Consider the following 21,626-nt stretch of genomic DNA (forward strand, 5'->3'; position numbering starts at 1 on the left):
TGGCTGAATGCTTGTGTCCTTTCAAGATTCCTGTGTCGGAAGCTGACCTCCAACGTGATGGTATTTGGAGATGAAGACTTTGGTGGGGTGAGATTACTGCCTTTATAAAAGAGGCCCAGAGAACTCCCTTGCCCTTCCACCAAGTGAGGACACATGAGAAGATGGTCATCCATGAACCAGAAAGCAGGCGCTCACCAGATACCAAATCTGCTGATGCCTTGCTCTTGGACTCCCCAGGCCCTAGTGAAAGTCAAAGTGTTAGTTGCTCAGTCGTGTCTGACTTCGCCACTCCATGGACCTTAGCTCTTCAGGCTCCTCTGTCCATGGAATCTTCAGGCACTACTGCATTGGGTTGCCATTCCCGTCTCCAGGGGACCTTCCCCACCCAGGGATCAAACCCGGGTCTCCCACATTGCAGGTACATTCTTTATTGTTCGAGCCACCAGGGATCCCAGGCTCTAGAACTGTGCGAAATTTAAATGTTTGTTGTTTATAAACCACCTATTTTATGATATTTTGTTATAGCAACCTGAGTGGACTAAAACATATGAAGAAACTGAGTGGCAGAGAAATTACTGTGCCCAGATTATAAAGTTAGAAGCTGTTGATATTTTCATTTTCTACTTCTTCCCTCCATCCAAATGTTCATTTTCTCATCCATCCATTCTTCTAATCATCCAACTGCCCATTTTCCCATTTCCCCATCTACATCTTTCCCAATCTATCTATCTGTCTCCATCCAGCCGTCCCCTCACCTGCCAGTAAATATTCATCATATGCCAGGTTCCCCAGGCATCTGACACCTGATTCACAGGAAGGGGGGGCTTCCCAGGTGGCTCCGTGGTGAAGAACCCACCTGCTAATGCAGGAGATTTAATAGATTCAGGTTTGATCCCTGAGTCGGGATCCCCTGGAGAAGGGAATGGCAACCCACTCCAGTATTCTTGCCTGGATCCCATGGGTAGAAGAGCCTGGCAGGCTACAGTCCACAGGGTCGCAAAGAGTAGGACATGACTGAAGCTACTTAGCAAGCACGCATGTACAGGAAGGAAGGTCATGGATAAGCAGACATGAGACAGACACACTGGTGTGCAATTTAATCGAAGATATTTATTGAATGCTTTTCCGGTTGGCCTCGGTGGCTCAGCAAAGGGGTAGAGCAGAGGGACACATGCAATGACAGAGTGCGTCCCTCAGCCTCCAGAGGCTTCAGGTCCTGCAGTCTTCCTTCCCGGTGGATGACTGATCAGTCCTGACTGTGAGACACAGACACTTAGCACTTTTGTAGACGGAGCGCCCACCCTGACTTCCCCCTTCCCATGAGGACGCAGGTGCCCCTGGTCCAAGAAGCCTGGCCTCCGAGCTGTATCCCTTACCATGGGGAGAAGTCCTGTGCTTTCCAATTCTCCAACGTTGTCTCTTGGGAGTTAGGCCAATCGTTGCTCCAGTCCGCGTCAAAGTTTCCACAGGCCCCACACAGCTTCCCAGCATGGTCATCGCTGACCACCACAGCCAGCTGCCCATCGGCGCCAAGCTTCACCTGAACCCCCTCCTTCTGCTGGACTAGCACAGAGCCGTCAGGGTTCTGACTCACGGACACAGATGTTAACACCTCAGCTGGGAGGCCCACTTGGAGACCATTCACCTGGTGGTTTTGGCGGGGGGAAAGGTGCGTGAAACACAGAGGTGAGGCTGGAACTACAGAGAAGCTGGTTGTTACAACAAAGGAGACCCCAAGGAAGACAACGAGTCCAAGGAGCAAACACAGAGAGGCAGATGCTGAAAGAGATAAGGCCCGGATGGATGCACCAAATGGAGAGACGGACACCTAAGATAATCAGAGATGTGGATGAATGGATAGAAGCACGGAGAGTGGATGGATGAAGACATGGATCAACGCATAAGTAGGTGTGCACACAACATTCCAAAGGCACCTGGGGTTGGGGGGAGGCACTTGCACCAGAGAGATAAACAACGAGTCAAACCCCAGCATCATCCTGTCTAATTCTAGTTTCCAAAATAAAAAGAACCCTTGAGCATGTCCTGTTAAGTTACTGGCTCCCTAACAAGGCAACTTCATCCCTTATTTTTGCCACGCTGATGTCTGAAGACAAGTCATGACCTCGCCAGTGTAATAACCATGTGAGAAAATGACCGTTTGTCCATCACAGGCTGTGGACTCAGTAACCGTGGTAACCTGGTGAGTTTTTTTCTTCTAAATAAGTGTTGTCTGTTTTCTCTGATGAGTTAACCCTTGTAAAGTTAGACTCCCTGGAGAGCCTTCTTTCAAAGAAAAGTTTCTTTTTTTCAAAATGCCTTTGTATGTGACGCTTCCTCTGCCAGATGACTGGAGAGTCAGGTAGATAAGAAAGATAGGTAGACAGATCTGAAGAGGTGGATGGATGGACGGATGGTGAATCAATGGAAGGAAGGAATGGAGGGGGAAGGAAGGGAGGCAAAAAGGAAGGACAGGTGGAAGGAGGAGAGGAGGAGGATGGATGGATGCTGTGAAGGACAGCTGGAGAGGCGGGCGGGAAATCTCAGCAGGCTGCAAGCTTAGATGGTATAAGAAGTGGGACTGAGTTATCTGTGTTCCCAGCACATGGCCTGGTGCAGAGGGACCAGGCGGGTCACAAAACCAGTTGCTTCCTGGGGCCAGACCCTGATCTGGGTACTGGTGACAAAGTGATGACCGAGGGGAACAGGATCCCTGCCCACCTGAGGATTGTATGCCAGTGAGGGAGCACATCAACAAACACGAAGAAATAATGGATGACTTCAGAGAGTGACTAGCACTGCAAGGGGATAAAACAGAATGACCGCACAGAGGCTGGGCTGAAGAGGGAGAGCTTCCGTAGGGCGTTGGGAAAGGTCTCTCTGTAGAAGCGGTGAGACTGGAACTGAGATCTGAAGGATGAGAAGGAGCAGAGGCTTAGGAAATCTGGAAGGAGAGTACTGCGGCAGGGGGAAACGCAGCAGCCCGGCGGTGGGAACAAGCGTGGTCCACTGTGTGAACAGCATAAAGGCCAGCTCGGCCTGTTAGCAGCACAGCCCATGAGCTCAGGAAGGAGCTGGAGGCGATGAGGTTGGCGAGGCCAGCGGGAGTCTGATCGCATAAAGTCTTGCAGGCCATGGAAGGGAGGTGGCTTGAGTTTGGAATGTTGCTCTGAGAAGTCGCTGCAGAGTTTAAAGCAGCAGAATGGCCCGATCCGATTCACATTTCTAGAGCATCTGTCTGCTATGTAGAGAATTGTTTCTGGACAGATGAGCAAAGGAAGGTTGTGAGTAGGGGTCTGCAGTAATCTCACTCCTGGGCATATATCCAGAGAAAAAACGTAGGTCAAAAAGACACATGTACCCCAGTGTTCATTCACTGAAGCACTACTTACAAGAGCCAGGACATGGAACCAATCTAAATTCCATCAACAAACGAATGGATAAAGAAGATGTGGTACATATACACAAGGGAATATTACTCAGCCATAAAAAGGAATGAAATTGGGTCATTTGTAGAGACACGGATGGACCCAGAGTCTGTCACACAGACAGAAGTAAGTCAGAAAAAGAAATATATTCATGCATGGATTTGCAATCTAGAAAAAGGGTACAAATGAACCTATTTGCAGGGCAGGAATAGAGACGCAGACACAGGGAATGGACATGAAGACGTGGAGGAGGGCGGTGGGATGAACTGGAGGTCGGGATTGACCGTATACGCACTGCCACGTGTAAAACCGACCGCTATCGGGAGCGTGCTGGATAGTGTGGGGAGCTCAGCTAGGTGCTCTGGGACGACCTAGATGGGTGGGAGGGAGGTGAGGGGACACACGTATATATATGCCTGATTCCCTTCATTGTGCAATAGAAACTAACACAACATTATAAAGCAACTACACCCCAATACAAAAATTAAAAACATATTCAACATAACAAAAGAGTAGGGGCCTGTTCACCTGAATTATGGGTCCAGCAGAGAGTCAGTCAGAGAAAGAGTGACTGATCTAGACTATGCTAAAGAGAGAACACAAGCTTCCCTGCTGAAAGCAGGGCTGAGTCTCGGACCATCTCCCTGCACGGGGGAGGAATGCAGAGCATCCCCTGGGGGAGGGGTGTGTGGAGCACGGGCTACACCCCTACTGGACCTAGAAGACACCGGTGCATGGCGCTGCAATCCAAGAACAGGCCATGGAAACAGGACACGGGAGCTTTAGAGCAGCCTGACGACTGTGTTTGGTCATGAGGCTCTATGACACAGGCCATGGCGGAGCAGACTCTGAGTCCTCATCAGCCCTCAGTTCGGCCAGAGAGACTCTCTCTAGACATTTGGAATCAGGGTGGTGAGAACTGTGGAGTTTGGCAAATGCAAGACAGTGATAAGTCAGTGGAAGTCAAGGGACAGAAGGGAGGACCCATCTGGGCTGGAACGGACTCAGGAGACAAACAGTGACAGGCCTGAGGGGACCCTGAGAGCAAGCTGAAACACAGCTGAGGGCAGAGGAAAGTGACCTGGAATTGACGGAGTTCAAAGAACGGTCCCACTGAGCGAGCACTGCGCCTGGAGTCTATCTCGGTCCCCTGTGTCCACACCGTCACCACCAGCACTCCATTGCCATCAAAGTGGTTCAGGGCATGGGTGGTGCTTGTGGGTTCAAGGCTTGGATCTCTGAGGTACTCTCTGAGTGACCTGAGTAAATGACTTCACCTTTTTGGGCCCTGGTTTCCCCTCTGAGTAAACGGAGATAATGATAATCCCTGTTTCATGAGTATGTTGGAGGGAGTCACAGAGAATGAAGCTGACTGGTAATCAGCAAGTCTTAAACACAGAGGTACAAATCCAGGGCACCTAGATCCAGCCACTCCTGAGGCTGTGTCCCTGGATTTTCTAGTTACATGGGCTGATAAATTCAGTTTTGCTCAAGGCACTCTGAAATTGGTTTTCTCTCACTTGAAACCATAGAGTCTTGCTTAACACTAACATCTAAACGGGTAAGTTACTTGACTGTGCTTTTGCTCCTCAAGAACTCAGCCAGAAGAGAGGGACTAAGTTTGAAGTATCGACACAAATACAAACCTAGAGAAACAAATTGCAGAGATGTGTGAAGAAAACAGACGTTAGGACAGACAGGGCACAAGGAACGTAGGCACACTGCAACAGGAAGAACAAAGCCCAGGGGAGACACAGTCCCTGTGTCCTGGCTTACCCATACACCCTTGTTTTGGGTCACAGTCACCAGACCGTCCTGGAAGAAGATATGAACCCGGGCCACGGCTTCCACTTTGCCTTTGCAGGGCTGGACATCGGCAACCACACGGTACCAAGGCACAGTCTCCTGTGATCCTGGGCAGCGGAAAGAGATCTCGTAGACACCAGGGGAGCTGACGGCGCTGTGGGCCCCATCGAAGGTGGTGAGGTTGGCACCCACAGAGAGGGAACAGAGGCCATGGGGCACCCAGCAGTCCCGGGTCCCAGCCTGGACCTCGCATACACGGCCCAGCGGGCAGCTGGCTGCCTGGCATGTCAGGCCGGTGATTGAGGAACAGGAACAGCGCTGGCTGCAGTCCGAGGTGAGCAGGGAGGAGTTCACCTGTGCACAGAAAGGGGCAGGTGACAAGGTGCGGTGGACTGCAAACACGGCCACCACCTTCCACCCTCTGCATCCATCCGGGGTCACTCTGCAGTAACTTCCTCTAAGAAATGGAGTTTAGGACTTGCCTGGTGGTGCAGTGGATAAGTCTGCCAACCAATGCAGGGGACCTAGGTTTGACCCCTGGTCCAGGAAGATCCCACATGCTGAGGGGCAACGAAGCCCGTGGGTTGCGTCTACTGAGCCTGTACTCTAGAACGAGAAGCTGCCGCAGCAGAAGCTCAGGTACTACGATGAAGAGTAACCCCTGCTCACTGCAACCACAGAAAGCTCACGTGCAGCAATGAAGACTCAACCCCAGCACAGCCAAAAATAAATAAATTTTTTAAAAAAGAAAGAGTGTTTTTTAAAAAAGAAAGAAATGGAGTTTATTTCCCCTTTCCCATTAATCTGAGCTGGACTTAAGACTATGCCTTGGTTATTGCAATGCAGCAGAAGCAACGCTGTGCCAAGTTCAAGCCTGGACCTCAAGAGACCCGACAGCTTTACTACTCTTTCTTGGAACCCTGTCCAGCCACCACAGGCTAGCCCACCCAAGGAGGAGAGATCTCATGGAAGAGGGACGGCCAACCCTCAGCTGACCCACTGGGGGACTACAGAAGTATGAGTGAGCCCAGGGATGGCAGAAGAACTGCCCTGCTGAGCTCAGGCCAAACAGCAGAGCCTCAGAATTGTGAACAGTTTTTTGTTTTTTTTTGTTTGGCATCTTCTTTCCAAGAAGTCCTGCACTTCTAGACCCTCCAGGCTACCATTCTGCTATTAATAAAACTAGGATGAGGGACTTCCCCGGTGGTTCAGTGATTAAGACTCTGCCCTGCAATGCATGGGACACGAGTTCAATCCCTGGTCGGGGGACCAAGATCTCACACACTGTGGGGCAACTAAGTCTGCATGCTGCAACTACAGAACCTGTGTGCCACAACTAGAGAGAAGCCTGCATGCTGCACTAAAGACCGCATGCAGCAAAAAAACAAAAACCTGGGATGAATGGGGAAGGAATGCGGTAATCTATCTTTCCTTTGTTTGACAAACATGCTTCTGAAGAAGCAGGACAGCCTCATGGTTCAGAGGTGAGTCCAGGCTGCTGGGGTATGAACCCCAGACTCCTCCCTTGCTAATGGGTAGCCTTGAGCTGACTTCTCTTTGTCATCTGTAAAATGGGGAACATAATAGTCCGTGTCTTGCAGAATTGCTGTGACTATCGAATGACTTAACATCTATAACCAACTTAGTGCATAGTGAGAGCTCCAAAAACATCAATCATGGGCTTCCCTAGGGGTTCAGTGGTAAAGAATCCGTCTGCCAATACAGGAAACACAAATCTGTGTCAAACCCCATTCCAGGTCCAGAAAGATCCCATATGCCTTGGAGCAACTAAGCCTGCGTGCCACAACTGTTGAGCTTGTGCTCTAGAGCCGGGGAGCCACAGCTACTGAAGCCCGTGTGCTCTAGCGCCTGTGCTCTGCAAGAAGAGAAGCCACCAAATGAGAAACCCGTGCCCCACAACTAGAGAGCAGCCCCCACTTGCCGCAACTACAGAAAAGCCCGAGCAGCAACAGAGACCCAGCACTGCCAAAAATGAAATAATTTTTTTTTAAAATCCATCACAAAAATAAATTAGCTCTTAACTTTCAATTCCCATTGTTAAATGGCCATAGTTGTGCTACCTACTGCTGCTGCTGCTGCTGAGTCACTTCAGTCGTGTCCGACTCTATGTGACCCCAGAGACGGCAGCCCACCAGGCTCCTCTGTCCCTGGGATTCTCCAGGCAAGAGTACTGGAGTGGGGTGCCGATTCCCTCTCCAGAGTGCTACCTACTACACTGCTGTAAATTATTGTTATTTTTCCTGGGTGTGATGAATGTGGAGGGTGAGGCCCAGTGCTCAGCAAGTGCCTTTCGATCACCCCTGGCTCCTCAGACACCCAGGGTGCAAGGATGATGGTTAACCCCATTTTACAGATAGAGAAAATGAGGCTCACACAGAGGACTGCAGTAGGTCCAATATCACCCTCTCTACAAAGATATCAGGTCCTAATGCCTAGAGCTACTCAATGTCACCTTATATGGAGAAAGCGTGTTTGCAGATGTGATTAAGGATTTTGAGATGGAGAGATTAATCCTGGCAGGCTTTAAACACAGTCAAGTGTATTCTTAGAAGCAGGAGGCAGAGGGAGATTTTAGGGCACACAGCAAAGACGGGGGGACATGTGACATGGAAACAGAAATTGGAATGATGTGACCATAAGCCAAGAGCTTCCCATGTGGCCCAGTGGTAAAGAATCCACCTGCCAATGCAGAAGATTTGGGTTTGGTCCCTAGGTCAGGAAGATCCCCTGGAGGAGGAAGTGGCAACCCACTCCAGTATTTTTGGTTGCAGAATCCCATGGACACAGGAGCCTGGCGGGCCACAGTCCATGGGGTCGCAAAGAGTTGGACCCAACTCACCAACTAAAATAGTGAGGGTTAGTCGTTCTGTCCTGTCTGACTCTTTGCCTGCCAGGCTCCTCTGTCCATGGGATTTCCCAGGCAAGACTACTGGAGTGGGTTGCCATTTCCTTCTCCAGAGGATCTTCCCAACCCAGGGACCGAACCTGTGTCTCCTGCATTGCAGGAGGATTCTGTACCATCTGAGCCACCAGGGTAACCAAAAACAACCAAAGACAAGGCCATAAGCCAAGGAATGCCTGCAGCCACCAAAAGCCAGGAGAGACAAGGAACAGATTTCCCCCTAGAGCTGTCATCTTGGCCCACCTATTCTGGTTTCTGACTTCTGGCCTCTATAACTAAACAAGAGAATAAATTTCTCTTGTTTTAAGGCATCAAGCTATGGTCATTTGTCACAGCAGCCATAGGAAACTAATACGGGGACTTCACCAGCATTGAGTCACAGGAGGGAAATGTGGCAACCTCCCTGTCCCCATCCTCGAGGGGATCAGCACAGAAATTCTGAGTCTCCACAGACTTAGAGGATGAACTTATGGTTCCCGAGGGGGAGGATGGGAGGAAGAGATAGTTAGGGCGTTTGGGATGGACATGTACACACTGCTATGTTTAAAATGGATAACCAGCAAGGACTGATTGTATGGAACTCTGCTCAATGTGATGTGGCAGCCTGGATGGGAGGGGAGTTTGGGGGAGAATGGATACATGTATATGTATGAATGAGTCCCTTTGCTGTCCACCTGAAACCATCACAACATTGTCAATTGGCTATACCCCAATACAAAATAAAAAGTTTAAAAAAAAAAAATACAGAAAATCTGAGTCTCCCTCAAGCTCCTCCATCCTCCTTGTCCACCTCAAGCTCCATGCTGCTGTTTAGTCCCTTCAGTCGTGTCTGACTCTTTGCGACCCCATGGACTGCAGCCCATCAGGCTCCTCTGTCCATGGTATTCTCCAGGCAAGAACACTGGAGTGGGTTTCCATTTCCTTTTCCAGGGGATCCTCCTGACTCAAGGATCAAACCCACATTTCCTGCATTGGCAGGCGGGTTCTTTACCTCTGACCCTCAAGCTCCTCCACCCTCCCTGCCCACTTCAAATTCCTCCTTACCGGCAAGTATCGGCCATCATGGGTGCAGCCACAGTCTTGGACAGGAATGCAGACGCCCTGGGACAGCAGGAAGCGGTCGTCACACTCACAGCCCTCAAAGCAGCGGGTGGTGCAGCCCGTGAGGCCAGAGAGAGCCGCGCAGGAGCCCTGGCAGGAGCGTGTGCAGACGGAGTAGTGGCTGTTGGTGGGGCACTGGAGCGCTGCAGAGAAAGGAGCGGGGTGGGGTCACGGCTGCTCGCTGAGAAATGAACAGGACCCGCTGCACACCTGGATCTGAGCTGCCGGTGCTGGGGACACACAGCTCCAGCCCCTGCCCTGTGGGGCTCATGTCAGTGGGACAGACTGTGATGGTCCAGTGTGATCAGGGGAAATACAGACAGAAGGTCAGGGCCAGGATGGGAGCTGTGAGGACCCAGGGGAAGCATGCATAGTGAGGGCCTGGGCTCTGGCTAATCAACGGGTGGATGGTGTGGCTGCCTTGAGATGACGATCAAGGTTGAAAAATAAGAAGATTATGTTTGGGGTGAAATGCTGATGTCACATGGGAACACAGGAGGTGTGTGAGGACCCCCTAAGGACACCTAGTGGAAAATGCTCAGGAGGTCACTAGACCCATGAGGCTGGCAGTCAGGAGAGAGGTCAGAGAGGGAGACAGACAGTGTCCACTGCCTGCGTGTAGGTCCTGCCCTGAGAAGAATGAAGGAGACACAGCTCGGGCCTGGGGTCATGAGTGGCCACTGCTGTGTCCAGGAGAGTCTAAGGAAACACAGCCCTGTCCTGGGGGTTTGAAGGAAACAGATAAGCCCTGACTGGAGGTTAGCTAAGAGGTACAGTCTTGGGCTAGGAGTCTGAGGAGCCTGCAGTCTTGTCCTGAAGGATCTAAGGGGTGATGGTCCCATCTTGGCGGGGGTAGGGCGGGGGCCTGGGTGAGACTCAAGTTTTACTGTGTGACCTCCTGACCTGCCCGACCCACCCTCCCAAATCACCACAGATGTCCAGGAAGGGCCCTGAGAACTGTAAGAGAAGGTTTCAGGAGAGCGGGCCCCTGAAAGGAGTCTGAGAAGGGCCAGTCAGCCGGGCAGGAGTGAAGCCAGGAGCAGAGTGTGCTAAGGGAGGAACTGGGGCCCTGCCCCTGAGATGCAGACAGAACAGGGGGCACTGAGCCCGAGCCGGAGTCCTCCCAGGGGTCCCCAGACACTCACGGCAGAAGCTGTCTGTCCTCCAGGGCTTCACAGCCATGCCGGCCGCCTGGCAGGCCGCTGTGTAGGCTGCCAGGCTGCGGCAGAGGTAGGTGACGTTGCCCTTCTGGGCACCGAGGGCATACACGCACTGGCGGAAGTACTCAGAGGGGCTCAGCGCCGCGTGGCAGGCTGAGAAGGGGCCGTTGGCATCCCGGAGCTGCCCGCAGGCCTCGAGGCTCTCGTATGGTGCCGTCTGCTCTGCTGAGCACACAGGGCAGCCTTGGGGTCCACAGCCCTCGCTGCAGCCCTGGGAGGAGCTAGGTGCCCGCCATGCAGCTCCAAAGGCATCCACGCTGGGGGCCGTGGTGCCGCTGGGCAGATCAAGGTCATCATTCCAGTTGCCATTGAAGTTGCCACAGAGCCCGCAGAGCCGGTTGCGGAAGGGGGAAGGGATGGATATGAGGATGTGGGCGTCGCCATCAAAGAGAAGCCGCAGGTCCTTGGTCGTCTGCAGAACGATGTTCCGGCCCTCGGCCGTCACCCGCACGTGACCCACAGCCACGGGCAGGGCTACGGCCTCACCATCCACAGTGACCTGGATGGAAGGGCCAGGTGGGTCAGGGACTCAGAGAAGCACAGGTCAGCCTGTCCCCTCGGACTCCCAGGCTACAGACTCTCTCTCAGTTCCACTGGGGTGAGGCCATGTCCCCCAGAGACTTCCCAGGGCAGAGTATGCTCCCTTCAGAGACCCCAGGCTGACAATGTCTCCTCAGTCTCCAAGGCTGGGGCCATGTCTCCTTCAGGCCCCCAGGACAGATCTATGTCCTCCTTAGTCCCCTTGCACTGGGTTCATATCGCTCTCAAAATCCCTAGGTTAGGCCCTCTCCTCCTCAGACCCCCCAGGGCAAGGCCGGGTCCACTTACCTGCGGCCCTCGAGCCAGGGTCACCACCTGGCCGGCCACAGTAACCACCACACGTTGGGGATCTCCAGCTGCATTCTTCTCAAGCACAATTGTAAAGTCCTCGTCCCCAGGCTGTGGGTGGCAGACCTGGGCCAAGATATAGGAGCAGGAGCCATGCAGGTCATAGACGCGTCCATCCAGGGTAATGTAGTGGACGCCCCCATTGGCCAGGCAGCGGCCACAGCCGGTGGGGCGACAGGCCTGGACGCCGTCCTGCACCCGGCACTCCTCGTAGGGCCTGCAGGTCTCGCCCTCCCGGCAGCTGACTTGGCCCCCGGGTCCACACTGGCAGTGCCGCCCACACTCAGGGCCCGGGTAGAAGGTCTCGCCCAGCGGGTAGTAGCGGCCCTCGTGGAGGCAGCCGCACTGGCCCACAGGCACGCAGGTGTCTCCGCTGAGCACGAAGCCGGCGTCGCAGACGCAGCCCTCACGGCAGGTGGACTCGCAGCCCTCAGGCGCTGAGAGGCTGGGGCAGCTCACAGGGCAGGAGTCACCACAGAGCTGGTAGTGGCTGTGGGCAGGGCACTGGAAGGCTGCGGGGACAAGAGGGGAAGGAGGCAGGGCGTGAGGGAGGAGGACGCCGGGGAGGTACAGAGCGGGAGAAGCTGCTGGGGTGACTCTGTGTGTTTTGCCTGGGATATCTCATGAGCGAATCTGTCCAGGGATCTGAGTGGGGTGTCTGACCCAGCACGGCCAATGGGGGATTCAGTGTGGGGATCTGGGAAGCAGGTCTCTCTAGCCAGGCTGCGTAACAACCTGCTCAAGTATTTCTAAAGATCAAGTCGGTCTGACTGGGTGACTCCAACCTCATATATCTGACCAAGATATGCAGGATTAGAACCGACCGTGAGTATCTCAGGGTGTGAATCTTGCTGGGGTGTGGGGCCAGATGCATCTTGGGGTATGAATCCATCTGAGTATGCCTGCCTGTGGATGTCTGATCTGGAAGCCTCTCACAGTCTCTCTGACAGGGTCTGTCAGTGTGTGACTCTGACCACACGTGTATCATTGGGTGAAGCCGACAGGATAAACGTGACCAGGAGATCTGCCTGAGGGGAACTGCCCAGGATTCTCGGACCATGAACCTGTATGTATCTTCCTGGGGCTATGTCAGGGTCCTGATTCCACCCTGATTCCACCAGATAGGTATATCTGCCTACGTGTGTCTCTGTGTAAATGTGACCAAGTGTCTCTAACCAGAGGAGGCCCTGTCTGAGGTTATGAGACGAAATCTATCTGACCCTGTGCATTACCCTGTTTAAAAAACAAAACAAAACAAAACAGTCTAGAGGCATCTGGAGCTTCCCTGGTGGCTCAGTGTGAAGAATCTGCCTGCCAATGCAGGAGACCTGTGTTCCACCCCTGGGTTGGGAAGATCCCTTGGAGAAGGACATGCCAAACCACTCCAGTATTGCCTGGAGAATTCCATGGACAGAGGAGCCTGAAGAGCTATAATCCATGGGGTTGCAAAGAGTCAGACACAACTGAGCAACTAAACACCACCACCACCAACAGAGGCATCTGACGAGGTGTAGCTCTCTAGGTCTCTCTGACCAGAGGTAACTGAGAGAATCTACTGGGGTGATCAGTCACCCCAGTCTATCTGAGTGCATAAATCCTGACAGTGTACTGGACTGGATATGGACATCTCTTTGCTGACAAACGTCCATCTAGTCAAAGCTATGGTTTTTCCAGTAGTCATGTACGGATGTGAGAGTTGGACCGTAAAGAAGGCTGAGCACCAAAGAATTGATGCTTTCAAACTGTGGTGCAGGAGAAGACTCTTGAGAGTCCCTTGGACAGCAAAGAGATCAAGCCAGTCAACCCTAAAAGAAATCAACCCTGAATATCCATTTGAAGGACTGATGCTGAAGCGGAAGCTCCAAAACTTTGGCCACCTGAGGTGAAGAGCCAACTCACTGGAAAAGACCCTGATGCTGGGAAAGACTGAAGGCAGGAGGAGAAGGGGACGACCAGAAGACAAGACGGTTGGATGGTATCAGCGACTCAACAGACATGAATTTGAGCAAATTCTGAGAGATAGTGAAGGACAGGGAACCCTGGTGCTTTGTAGTCCATGGGGTCACAAAGAATAAGACACAATTTAGGGACTGAACAACAACTGGACCCAGGGTTTCTAGCCACATGTATGAGTCTCTCCCACTGCAGTATGTCACTGGGTATATTCCAGTGTGTGAATGCCAAGGTATTTCTTTCACAGGCTAAGGGAAGGCGGGATGGTGCCTAAGCCCTACGGAGAAGGCTCTTGTCTCAGAGCCCAGCAAAGAGGGTAGGAGGAGAGACCCCACTATGTGTACCGTGCATGGATCACTACTCACGACAGAAGTCCGGCCGCCTCCACTCGCCGAGCTGAGCCCCAGCGGCCTGGCAGGCTGCCACATAGGCGGCCACGGCCGGGCAGAGGCCTCCTGGATGGCCCTGAGCCTGGCAGGCGTCCAGCAAGCAGGCCTGGAAGTACTGCTCGGGCGGAATGAGGCTGTGGCAGGGAGCCAGCGGGCCTTCGGGGGACGAGATCACGCCGCAGGCGTCGGGGCCGCCGAAGGGCTCCTGTTGCTCGGGCGTGCAGGGTTTGGGGCACGGCCCGGGCACGCACTCTCCGCAGCCCGCGGCGCCGCCCACTTGCCAGCGGTCGGGGTTCCCTTCCACCGCGTTCAGGTCGTCGTTGGGGTTCTTGTTGTAGTTCCCGCACAGGCCACAGAGGGCGCCCGCATACGCCGCCGGCACGCGCAGGCGCACGTTGCTGTTTCCGTCGAAAGCAAGCGAGATCCCGGAGGCGGTGGCCACCACCACGTCGGCACCGCTCAAGTAGGCGTGCACACGGGAGTCCAGCTGGAAGGGCAGGGCGACCAGCTTGCCGTCCACCTGAAGGGGCGGGGTGGGAGTGGGGGTTACTGAACGTCGGAGGCACAGGTTAGAATCTTGACTTCACTATCTACTGGGGGCTGGGGCGGAGACACCTTGTGCGCGTCACCTTCCCCTCCTTGTAATAGTTAATAGTTGTAGCAGTAATAACGAGGGCTTCCCCGGTGGCTCAGTGGTAAAGAATCCACTTGCATGCAGGAGAACCGGGTTCAATTCCTGAGTGGGGAAGATACCCTAAAGAAGGAAATGGCAACCCACTCCAGTATTCTTGCCTGGAGAATCCCATGGACAGAGGAGCCTGGTGAGCTACCGTCCATGGAGTCGCAAAGAGATGGACATGACTGAACTAATTTTTTTTTTTTTATTGACAGGATATCATTGGCTCCTCACACTACCCTCTAAGGCAGATACTTTTCTTAGACCCATTTCACAGAGGAGTAAACTAAGGCTTAGACATGGGGAAGCCGCTGTTCCAAACCCCCTACTGTGAACCCCTCCATCTGCCCCCTTAGCCTGTGAAAGGCAGTCAGGGAATTGGCAGACCCCTAACTATCCCAGGCAACCCCAGGGCTGGCACGTGCTGGTCCACAGACTGCTCACCTGCAGCTGCCGGGGCCAGCCGGCACTGAGGGTGAAGCTGTGGCCGTAGATGTGCAGGGTCACAGTGCGGGTGTAACTGACGGCCTGGCTGCCCCGGTGCTCATTGGCTACCGTGACGGTGAAGTTCTCAGCCCCCTCGGGTAGGTCATGGCAGGGCGCACTCAGCAGGTACTCGCAAGCGCCTTGGAAGTCAAATCGGTGCCCATCCAGGGTGATGTAATGGGGGTCACCCCAGGCCTGACACTCAGCTGTGCTGACAGGTTGGCAGCCATGCTGGCCTGAGGGCAGCAGTGCACACTCTTCACCTAGCCCACAGCTGGCAGGCTTGCAGACCAGCGAGCCACCTCCGGGCCCACATTGGCACCTCTGGGAGCAGGTGGCATCAGCCCAGAACTCACTGCCGGCCTCGTGGTAGATGCCATTGGCCCAGCAGCCACAGCCGCCTTCCAGGGGGACGCAGCGGTCGGCACTCAACACGAAGCCTGAGTTGCACTGGCAGCCCTCCACGCAGGGGCCCTCACATACGGCAGGGCTGGTGGGGGGCGTGGGAGATGGGCAGCTGGCTGGGCAGGGTGGGCCACAGAGCTCGTAGTGGCTGTTCTCCGGGCAGGGGAGCTCTGTGGGTGGATGAAGAGAAAGAAAGAGAGAACGGTTTCAGGAGGTGGGGTCTGAGGATAGGGTGGGACGAGCCAGAGAGAGACCAAGATGAACAGAATTAGAGACGATGGAAGACCCAGGGATGGGAAGAGAGAAGAGGAGAAACAGACAACCAAAGGCAGACGCAGAGACGAGGGCCAAGACAGCGAGAGACAAAAACAAACACAGCAAGACAAAGAGAAACAAACAAACAGACCCAAAAGGACTGGAATGAAATCAAACCAGCTCCAAAGCGTTGGGACCCCTGGCGGCAGCTCCTGCTCTGTCCCCCCAGCGCTCACCACAGCCAGCCTCCGTCCTCCAGTCCTTAATGACGATCCCAGCGGCCTGGCAGGCGGCAGCGTAGGCAGCCAGAGCCTGGCAAAGTATGTCCTTGGCCCCACCGCCCAGGCAGACATCCAGAACGCAGCCCTTGAAGAAGCTATCGGGGGCCACATGGTCATGGCAGGCGGCAAAGGGGCCTCCGGAGCCAGGGGCCAGGGGTCCACAGAAGCCGGGGCCCCCGTACTCCTCCAGTCGGTCCTCAGCGCAGGTCGGGCAGGACCCCTGACATTCATCCCAGCACAGTGGGTCCCAGCCTGGAACCCGCCAGCTGCCGCCCCAGATAGGTATGGAGGGAGCCAGGGTGCCATTGGGGAAGGCTTGGTCGTTGCTCGGGTTGCGGTCCATGTTCCCACAGAGCCCACATACGGCGCTGTGGTAGCTGCTGGGCAGCGTCACTTCCACTCGCCAGTCCCAGTCATAGGTGACCTGCAGCCCGAAGTCAGTGGCCAGCACTGCTTTGGATGCACCGTGGGTCACCAAAAGCCGCCCGTCAGCCACAGAGACAGGCAGTGCCCTCAGCACACCGTTCACCTGGGGGGAGAGGAGGGTGGGAGGCAAACCAGGTCACTGGAGATGCGGAGGCCCAGATCTGGCCCCCTGCCTCCCTCGCTCGTCCCGCTGTGGCTGGGAGCTGCCAAGGCCTTCCTCATGACTGCTGCTCATAGAGTCATTTGACAAACACTATGGAGGTTTGCTCTAGTCCAGGCCCTGGAGAATGAAAGCCCACCCCGTGGCTTTCTCTGGGTTTCTCTTTTGATCTCCATCTCCCTCCCTTCTTCCCTCTCTGTCTCTCTTTCTACATCTGGACCTACTGCTCTCTCTGGTCTCTCTCTCTGAGTTTCTCGCACTCTGTCTCTCTTTATTCTTTCTCTGGGTCCTCTTCCCTTCTCCGTGTCTCTCTCACTTGTGCATTATCTCTCTCTGCATCTGTGTGTGTGTGTGTGTGTTACTGTCTCTCTCTGGGTCCATCTCTCTGGTCTTTCTCTGGGTCTTACTCACCTAGTCCCTCCCTCTCTCCTTATTTCCTGTGCATCTCTGTGTGTCTGGCCATCTCTGCCACTCACTCACCATCGTTTATCGAGTGCCTACTCTGTTCCATAAATCATTCTCTCCCTGTGAGCTGCCACTAATCTGCATCTCCGTTATTCTGGGCAGAAAGGGCAGCCCATCTTGCTCTCTCCGGATCTCCTTGAATTTCTCTCCATGTCTGAGGCTCGGGGCCTCTCATTTGTTTCCTCGCAAACAATCAAGGGTGCTTACCTGGGTCAGACCCTCAGCTGAGCACTCTACGTGCATCACTCACTGTGGGGCAGTGCCTGCTATGATGCCCATTTCACAGATGAGGAAACTGAGGGCCACCAAGTCCAGTCATTTGCCCAGTATCACACATCTCATAAAGAGAGGGTGGATTCAAACCCAGATGTCTAAAAAGGCAAATTCTGAAGTCCTACATTAAAGCCCTTAATGAAGGGCTAGACTCATTTAATTCCCAAAAGTGGGGTGATGTAATTATCATTGCTCTTGCTATTTTGTTTCAGGACTAAGTGAAGAGAGAGAGCCCTGAGCTCCCCATCTGTGACCAGCAGGACCCTTCCCACCCTACCTGGGGACTTGGGACCAGCCTTACCCGGACTTTGCCGATCTCGCCTTTGTGGATGGAGATGTTTGTGTTGAGGGTGGTCACGGTGACCAGCCTCACATAGGACACTGAGGGGTTGCCCCGGTTCTCGTTCTTGGTGGTGACAGTGAAGGGTGTCAGGCCCTGGGCATTGCTCCCTGGGCAGTCGGTTGATGCCAGCACATAGTTACAGGTGCCCTGGAAGTCAAAGTTCCAGCCGTCGAAGGAGTGGTAGTGTGGGTCGCCCCACAGCCAGCACGTGGCCTGGTAGTTGGGCACGCACACGCCCTGGCCATTCTTATTCTGGCACGTCTCCTGTGGCCGACATGTCACACTGTGGCACGGGTCTGGGGACAGAGGAGAGAGGACCTTGAGGGGCTGCCAAGTGGAAAGCCAGTTTCTTCCCAGAATCAGCCGGGACACCAGCTCTGAGGGCTCCTGGGGTGCGGGGGCGGGGGGGAAGACCAGGTTCCAGGGTCCTTCCATTTGAGAGGCTGGCCCCCAGTCTGCCATTTCTGAGACCAGGCCCAGGGTGCCCCTGCTCCCATGTCTGAAACTGTGTCCAAGACCCTGTCAAAGGTCCCACTTCTGAGACTCAGGCCCCAAGACAGGTTCTAGTCCCTACCTCTGTGACCAGACTCTGGGGTCCCCTTGCTTAAGACCTCAGCCCCAGAGGACTGAGGTCTGAGACCACAGGGGTCCCTGGTCCCTGTGCCAGCCCTGCAGGCATCCCTAAGGATACCCACAGCCAAGGGTCCTCTGTGTCCCAGGTTCCTGGCACCCAGATTTCCTCACACCTGGGCCCCCAGCCTCCTGGAGGCTCTGCATGGAAACCCGGGTCCTGGTGGTCTCTGTGCCCAAGACCAATGTACTGCATGAACTTTCTGGTGGGAAACTAACCTCAGAGGTCCCAGCATTTAAGAGCCTGACCCCGGGGCCCCTTTTTCTAAGTCTCATAGCCTGCTGAGCCCTCTGTTCCAGACTCCATCTCCCTGGGATTCGTGTGCCTAACACCCTGGTCTTGGGAGATCTCATTTCTCAGGCCCTGCCTCCGAGGGTCTCTTTGTCCAGGACTCCCTTCCTAGGGCCACTGAATCAGTGAGCCCGGTTTTTGGAATCCCTATGCCCAAGTTGTTATTGTTGTTTAGTCGCTAAGCTGTATCCAACTCTTTTGCTAGCTCATGGACTGTAGCCCACCAGGCTCGCCTGTCCATGAGATTTCCCAGGCAAAAATACTGGAGTGGGTTGCCATTTCCTTCCCCAGGGGATCTCAACCCAGGGATAGAACCCACGTCTCCTGCATTGACTGATGGGTTCTTTACCACTGAGCCACTAGGGAAGCCTCTAGGACCAAGACCCCACCTCCTCTCTCCCCGTGTGCTTATTTTCAGTTGACTGCTTCTTAGCTCCAAATCCTCCAGTGGAGTTGGGCTTTGTCAGTAGAGGGAGCTAGAGGGTCACAGCAGGAGGAAGGGGTGGCTCCTGCTTCTAGCGGGCCTTGCTGTCTGGGCTCCTGGTGGCACGTGGCACCAGCAGCTTGTGGGACACCTGCTCAGTGAAGCCCCTTCTGGCTTCCCTGTGCACCCCAGCAGGCGGCTTCCCAGTGAGTTTGCCAGCACCCCAGTGAGGGTTTTCCCGCCTGCCAGCTCCAGCCTGCATAACCTGTCTGCCACCCTCCAGTAAGATCTGCCTCCCATCCTTGACGTGGGGGCCGTCTTCCCAATTCCTCCCTTCCTTCGGTGCTCTGCTGTAACCTTTGGGGCAGGGGCTGCTCCCTACATCTACTCTTCTTGTGTTCATTAGCGTTTTTTTAATCCCTTAGTAGTCAATATCTATAAGCAAAGAATTCTGTTCAACTTCCCCTATTTAAGCTCCTGTGTGGCTTCCCAGGTGGCGCTAGTGGTAAAGCATCCCTCTGCCAATGCAGGAGACTTGCACTGGGGCAGTGCAACCCACTCCAGTATTCTTGCTGGAAAGTCCTATTGAGAGAGGAGCCTGGCAGGCTACAGTCCATAGGTTCGCACAGAGTCAGACACGATTGAAGCGACATAGCATGTGTGGTTTCTGTCTCCTTTGGACTCAGACCGACATAACAGGGTCCCTGGGAGTCCCACTTATCCTGCCCATGAGCCCCAAATGTCAGTCAGTCCTGGAGGTATATCCGTTTAGCCTCAGGAATAAGGGAATTTTCTCTGCCCTTCACCCAAGAAATCAGTCCTGGGGTGTGGCTTTATATCTCAGACTTAATCCTGAGAGGTGTCACTGTCTGAGGGTGTATCTCTATAAATCCTGAACCTCCGCTTGAGGCAGGTGCTGTATTCAAGACCCTGGCCTTCGGGAGGTCTCTGCCTGAGATCTCAGGACTCTGCTTTCTTTCTTTCTTTAAGATATTTTTGATGTGGACCATTTTTTTAAAGTCTTTATTTGTTACACTATTGCTTCTGTTTTCCGTTCTGTGTTTTTGGTCCAGAGGCCTGTGGGATCTTAGTTCCCCGGCCAGGGATAGAGCACACACCTGCTGCCCTGGAAGGCGAAGACTTAACCACGGAACCACTAGGGAAGCACCAGGACTCTGCTTTCTGTCCCTGTGGGTCCCGGTCTGCCCTGCCCCTTGGGGATGGTGACTGAAACCCTGAGCCTAATTCCGCATACCAGTGACCAGCAAACTATGCACTGCCAGCTGCCTGTTTCTGCAAATAAAATTTCACTGGAGTCACACCCCTTCACTTACACGGTCTACAGCTGATTGCGTGCTGCAAAGGGAGAGCTGAGTAGGGACAGAGACCATATGGCCTGCAAGTTTAAATATTTACCCTCTGGCCCTTTAGAGAAGAAGTTTTCTGTTCTCTGCCTTACTCAGAGGGTCTCTGCTGTCTGCCTGGGGAAACCTATTCCTGAGGGTTCCCACTGACTGCTTTCTACCATAAGAGTCCCTGCCTCCCAGCCTGGAGGGCCGCTGCCCCTGCCCCGGGAATCCTAGCCTACGGGTCCCCAGGTCTGAGACTCCAGTTGTGAGTCCTCTGTGCCTGCCACCATGAAGATCCGGGTGACGCCACCCTCAGATCCGGAGTCCCTGTCCTCTGTCCCCCTCGCTGCACCCTCCCTGGCCCCAACCCAGCACCTTTGGTGACGCAGCTCAGGACTCCTCCCGAGGGCTGGCAAACCTGCCCGTCACTGCAGCTGTGGTTCTGGCACACCAGGCCTTTTCCGGGCTGGCACACGCACTGCTGCTGGCAGTTGTCAGTGAGTACCACCTTCTCGGGCTGTGGGGACAGAAGATATGGCTGTCAGGGCCAGGCTGACTCTGGCAACTGCGGTGTTCCAGGCATAGGCGGTCCGGAGGATGTAAAAGGGACATCTTCCAGCAGGGTGGCCCCTTATCTGTGAAACTAAAGCACAGCATGGCCTTGGGGTCCAATTCATTCATTCGTTCGCTTTCATTCATGTACTCATTCATTTACTCTGAAATTTCCACTAACTGTCTGCTGTATGAGAGAAACAGTGTAATGTGGGAATTAAGAACATAGGATCTGGAGCTGATTGCCTGGGTCTGAAGCTGGTTTCTGTTATTTCCAAGTTACATCACTCTGCACAAATTGAGCTTTGTCATGCCTGAGTTTTCTCACCTGTAAGTTGCAGGTAATAATAGCACCAATTGCTGTCATTTAGTCGCTAAGTCATAACTGACTCTTTTGCAACCCCATGGACTGTAGCCTGCCAGGCTCCTGTCTACTGAATTTTCCCCAGGCGAGAATACTGGAGTTGGTTGGCAGTTCCTCCTCCAGGGGATCTTCCCAACCCAGGAGTAGAACCCACATCTCCTGCATTGGCAGGCGGGTTCTTTACCTTTGCACCACCAGGGAAGCCCTATTAAAGCATAACTGAGTTAATAATACATATAAAGTACGGATGAAATGAAAAGGGATTTTCTTTAAATATCCAGACTGGAGAGGAAACAGGGGTAGAGATGAAACAAGACTGGGAAAATGTTGATCATTTTTGAAACCAAGTGATGGGTACAGGGAGATTTATTATACTGGTCCCTTGACTTTTGCCAGTGTGAAAATTTTTATAGTAAAAGGTTTATATATAACATTATATCTATTATACATGAATAAATAAAATGCACATATACTGTGGGCTTCCCAGGTGGCGCTAGTGGTAAAGAACCTGCATGCCAGTGCAGGAGATATAAAAGATGC

The 21,626-nt window shown here is 53.7% G+C and overlaps 1 protein-coding gene across 1 annotated transcript in view; it reads right to left on the reverse strand.

The window, feature by feature from the left end:
• Positions 1–1,090: 1,090 nt before the first annotated feature.
• The window catches only part of FCGBP (Fc fragment of IgG binding protein), a 42,317-nt gene continuing 21,781 nt past the window's right edge, over positions 1,091–21,626 (reverse strand). Inside the window, exons 13-23 of the mRNA XM_010849227.1 lie at positions 20,546–20,687; positions 17,434–17,771; positions 15,764–16,337; positions 14,826–15,442; positions 13,682–14,225; positions 11,304–11,875; positions 10,401–10,974; positions 9,199–9,398; positions 5,202–5,585; positions 1,377–1,645; positions 1,091–1,256 (exon numbers count right to left, since the gene is read on the reverse strand). Of these exons, the coding sequence (XP_010847529.1) occupies positions 1,247–1,256; positions 1,377–1,645; positions 5,202–5,585; positions 9,199–9,398; positions 10,401–10,974; positions 11,304–11,875; positions 13,682–14,225; positions 14,826–15,442; positions 15,764–16,337; positions 17,434–17,771; positions 20,546–20,687 (4,224 nt within the window). The 3' untranslated portion in view covers positions 1,091–1,246. The remainder of the gene's footprint in view (positions 1,257–1,376; positions 1,646–5,201; positions 5,586–9,198; positions 9,399–10,400; positions 10,975–11,303; positions 11,876–13,681; positions 14,226–14,825; positions 15,443–15,763; positions 16,338–17,433; positions 17,772–20,545; positions 20,688–21,626) is intronic.

The sequence above is a fragment of the Bison bison genome, unplaced genomic scaffold (genome assembly GCF_000754665.1).
Source record: "Bison bison bison isolate TAMUID 2011002044 unplaced genomic scaffold, Bison_UMD1.0 scf7180017864280, whole genome shotgun sequence".
NCBI classification, from domain to species: domain Eukaryota; kingdom Metazoa; phylum Chordata; class Mammalia; order Artiodactyla; family Bovidae; genus Bison; species Bison bison.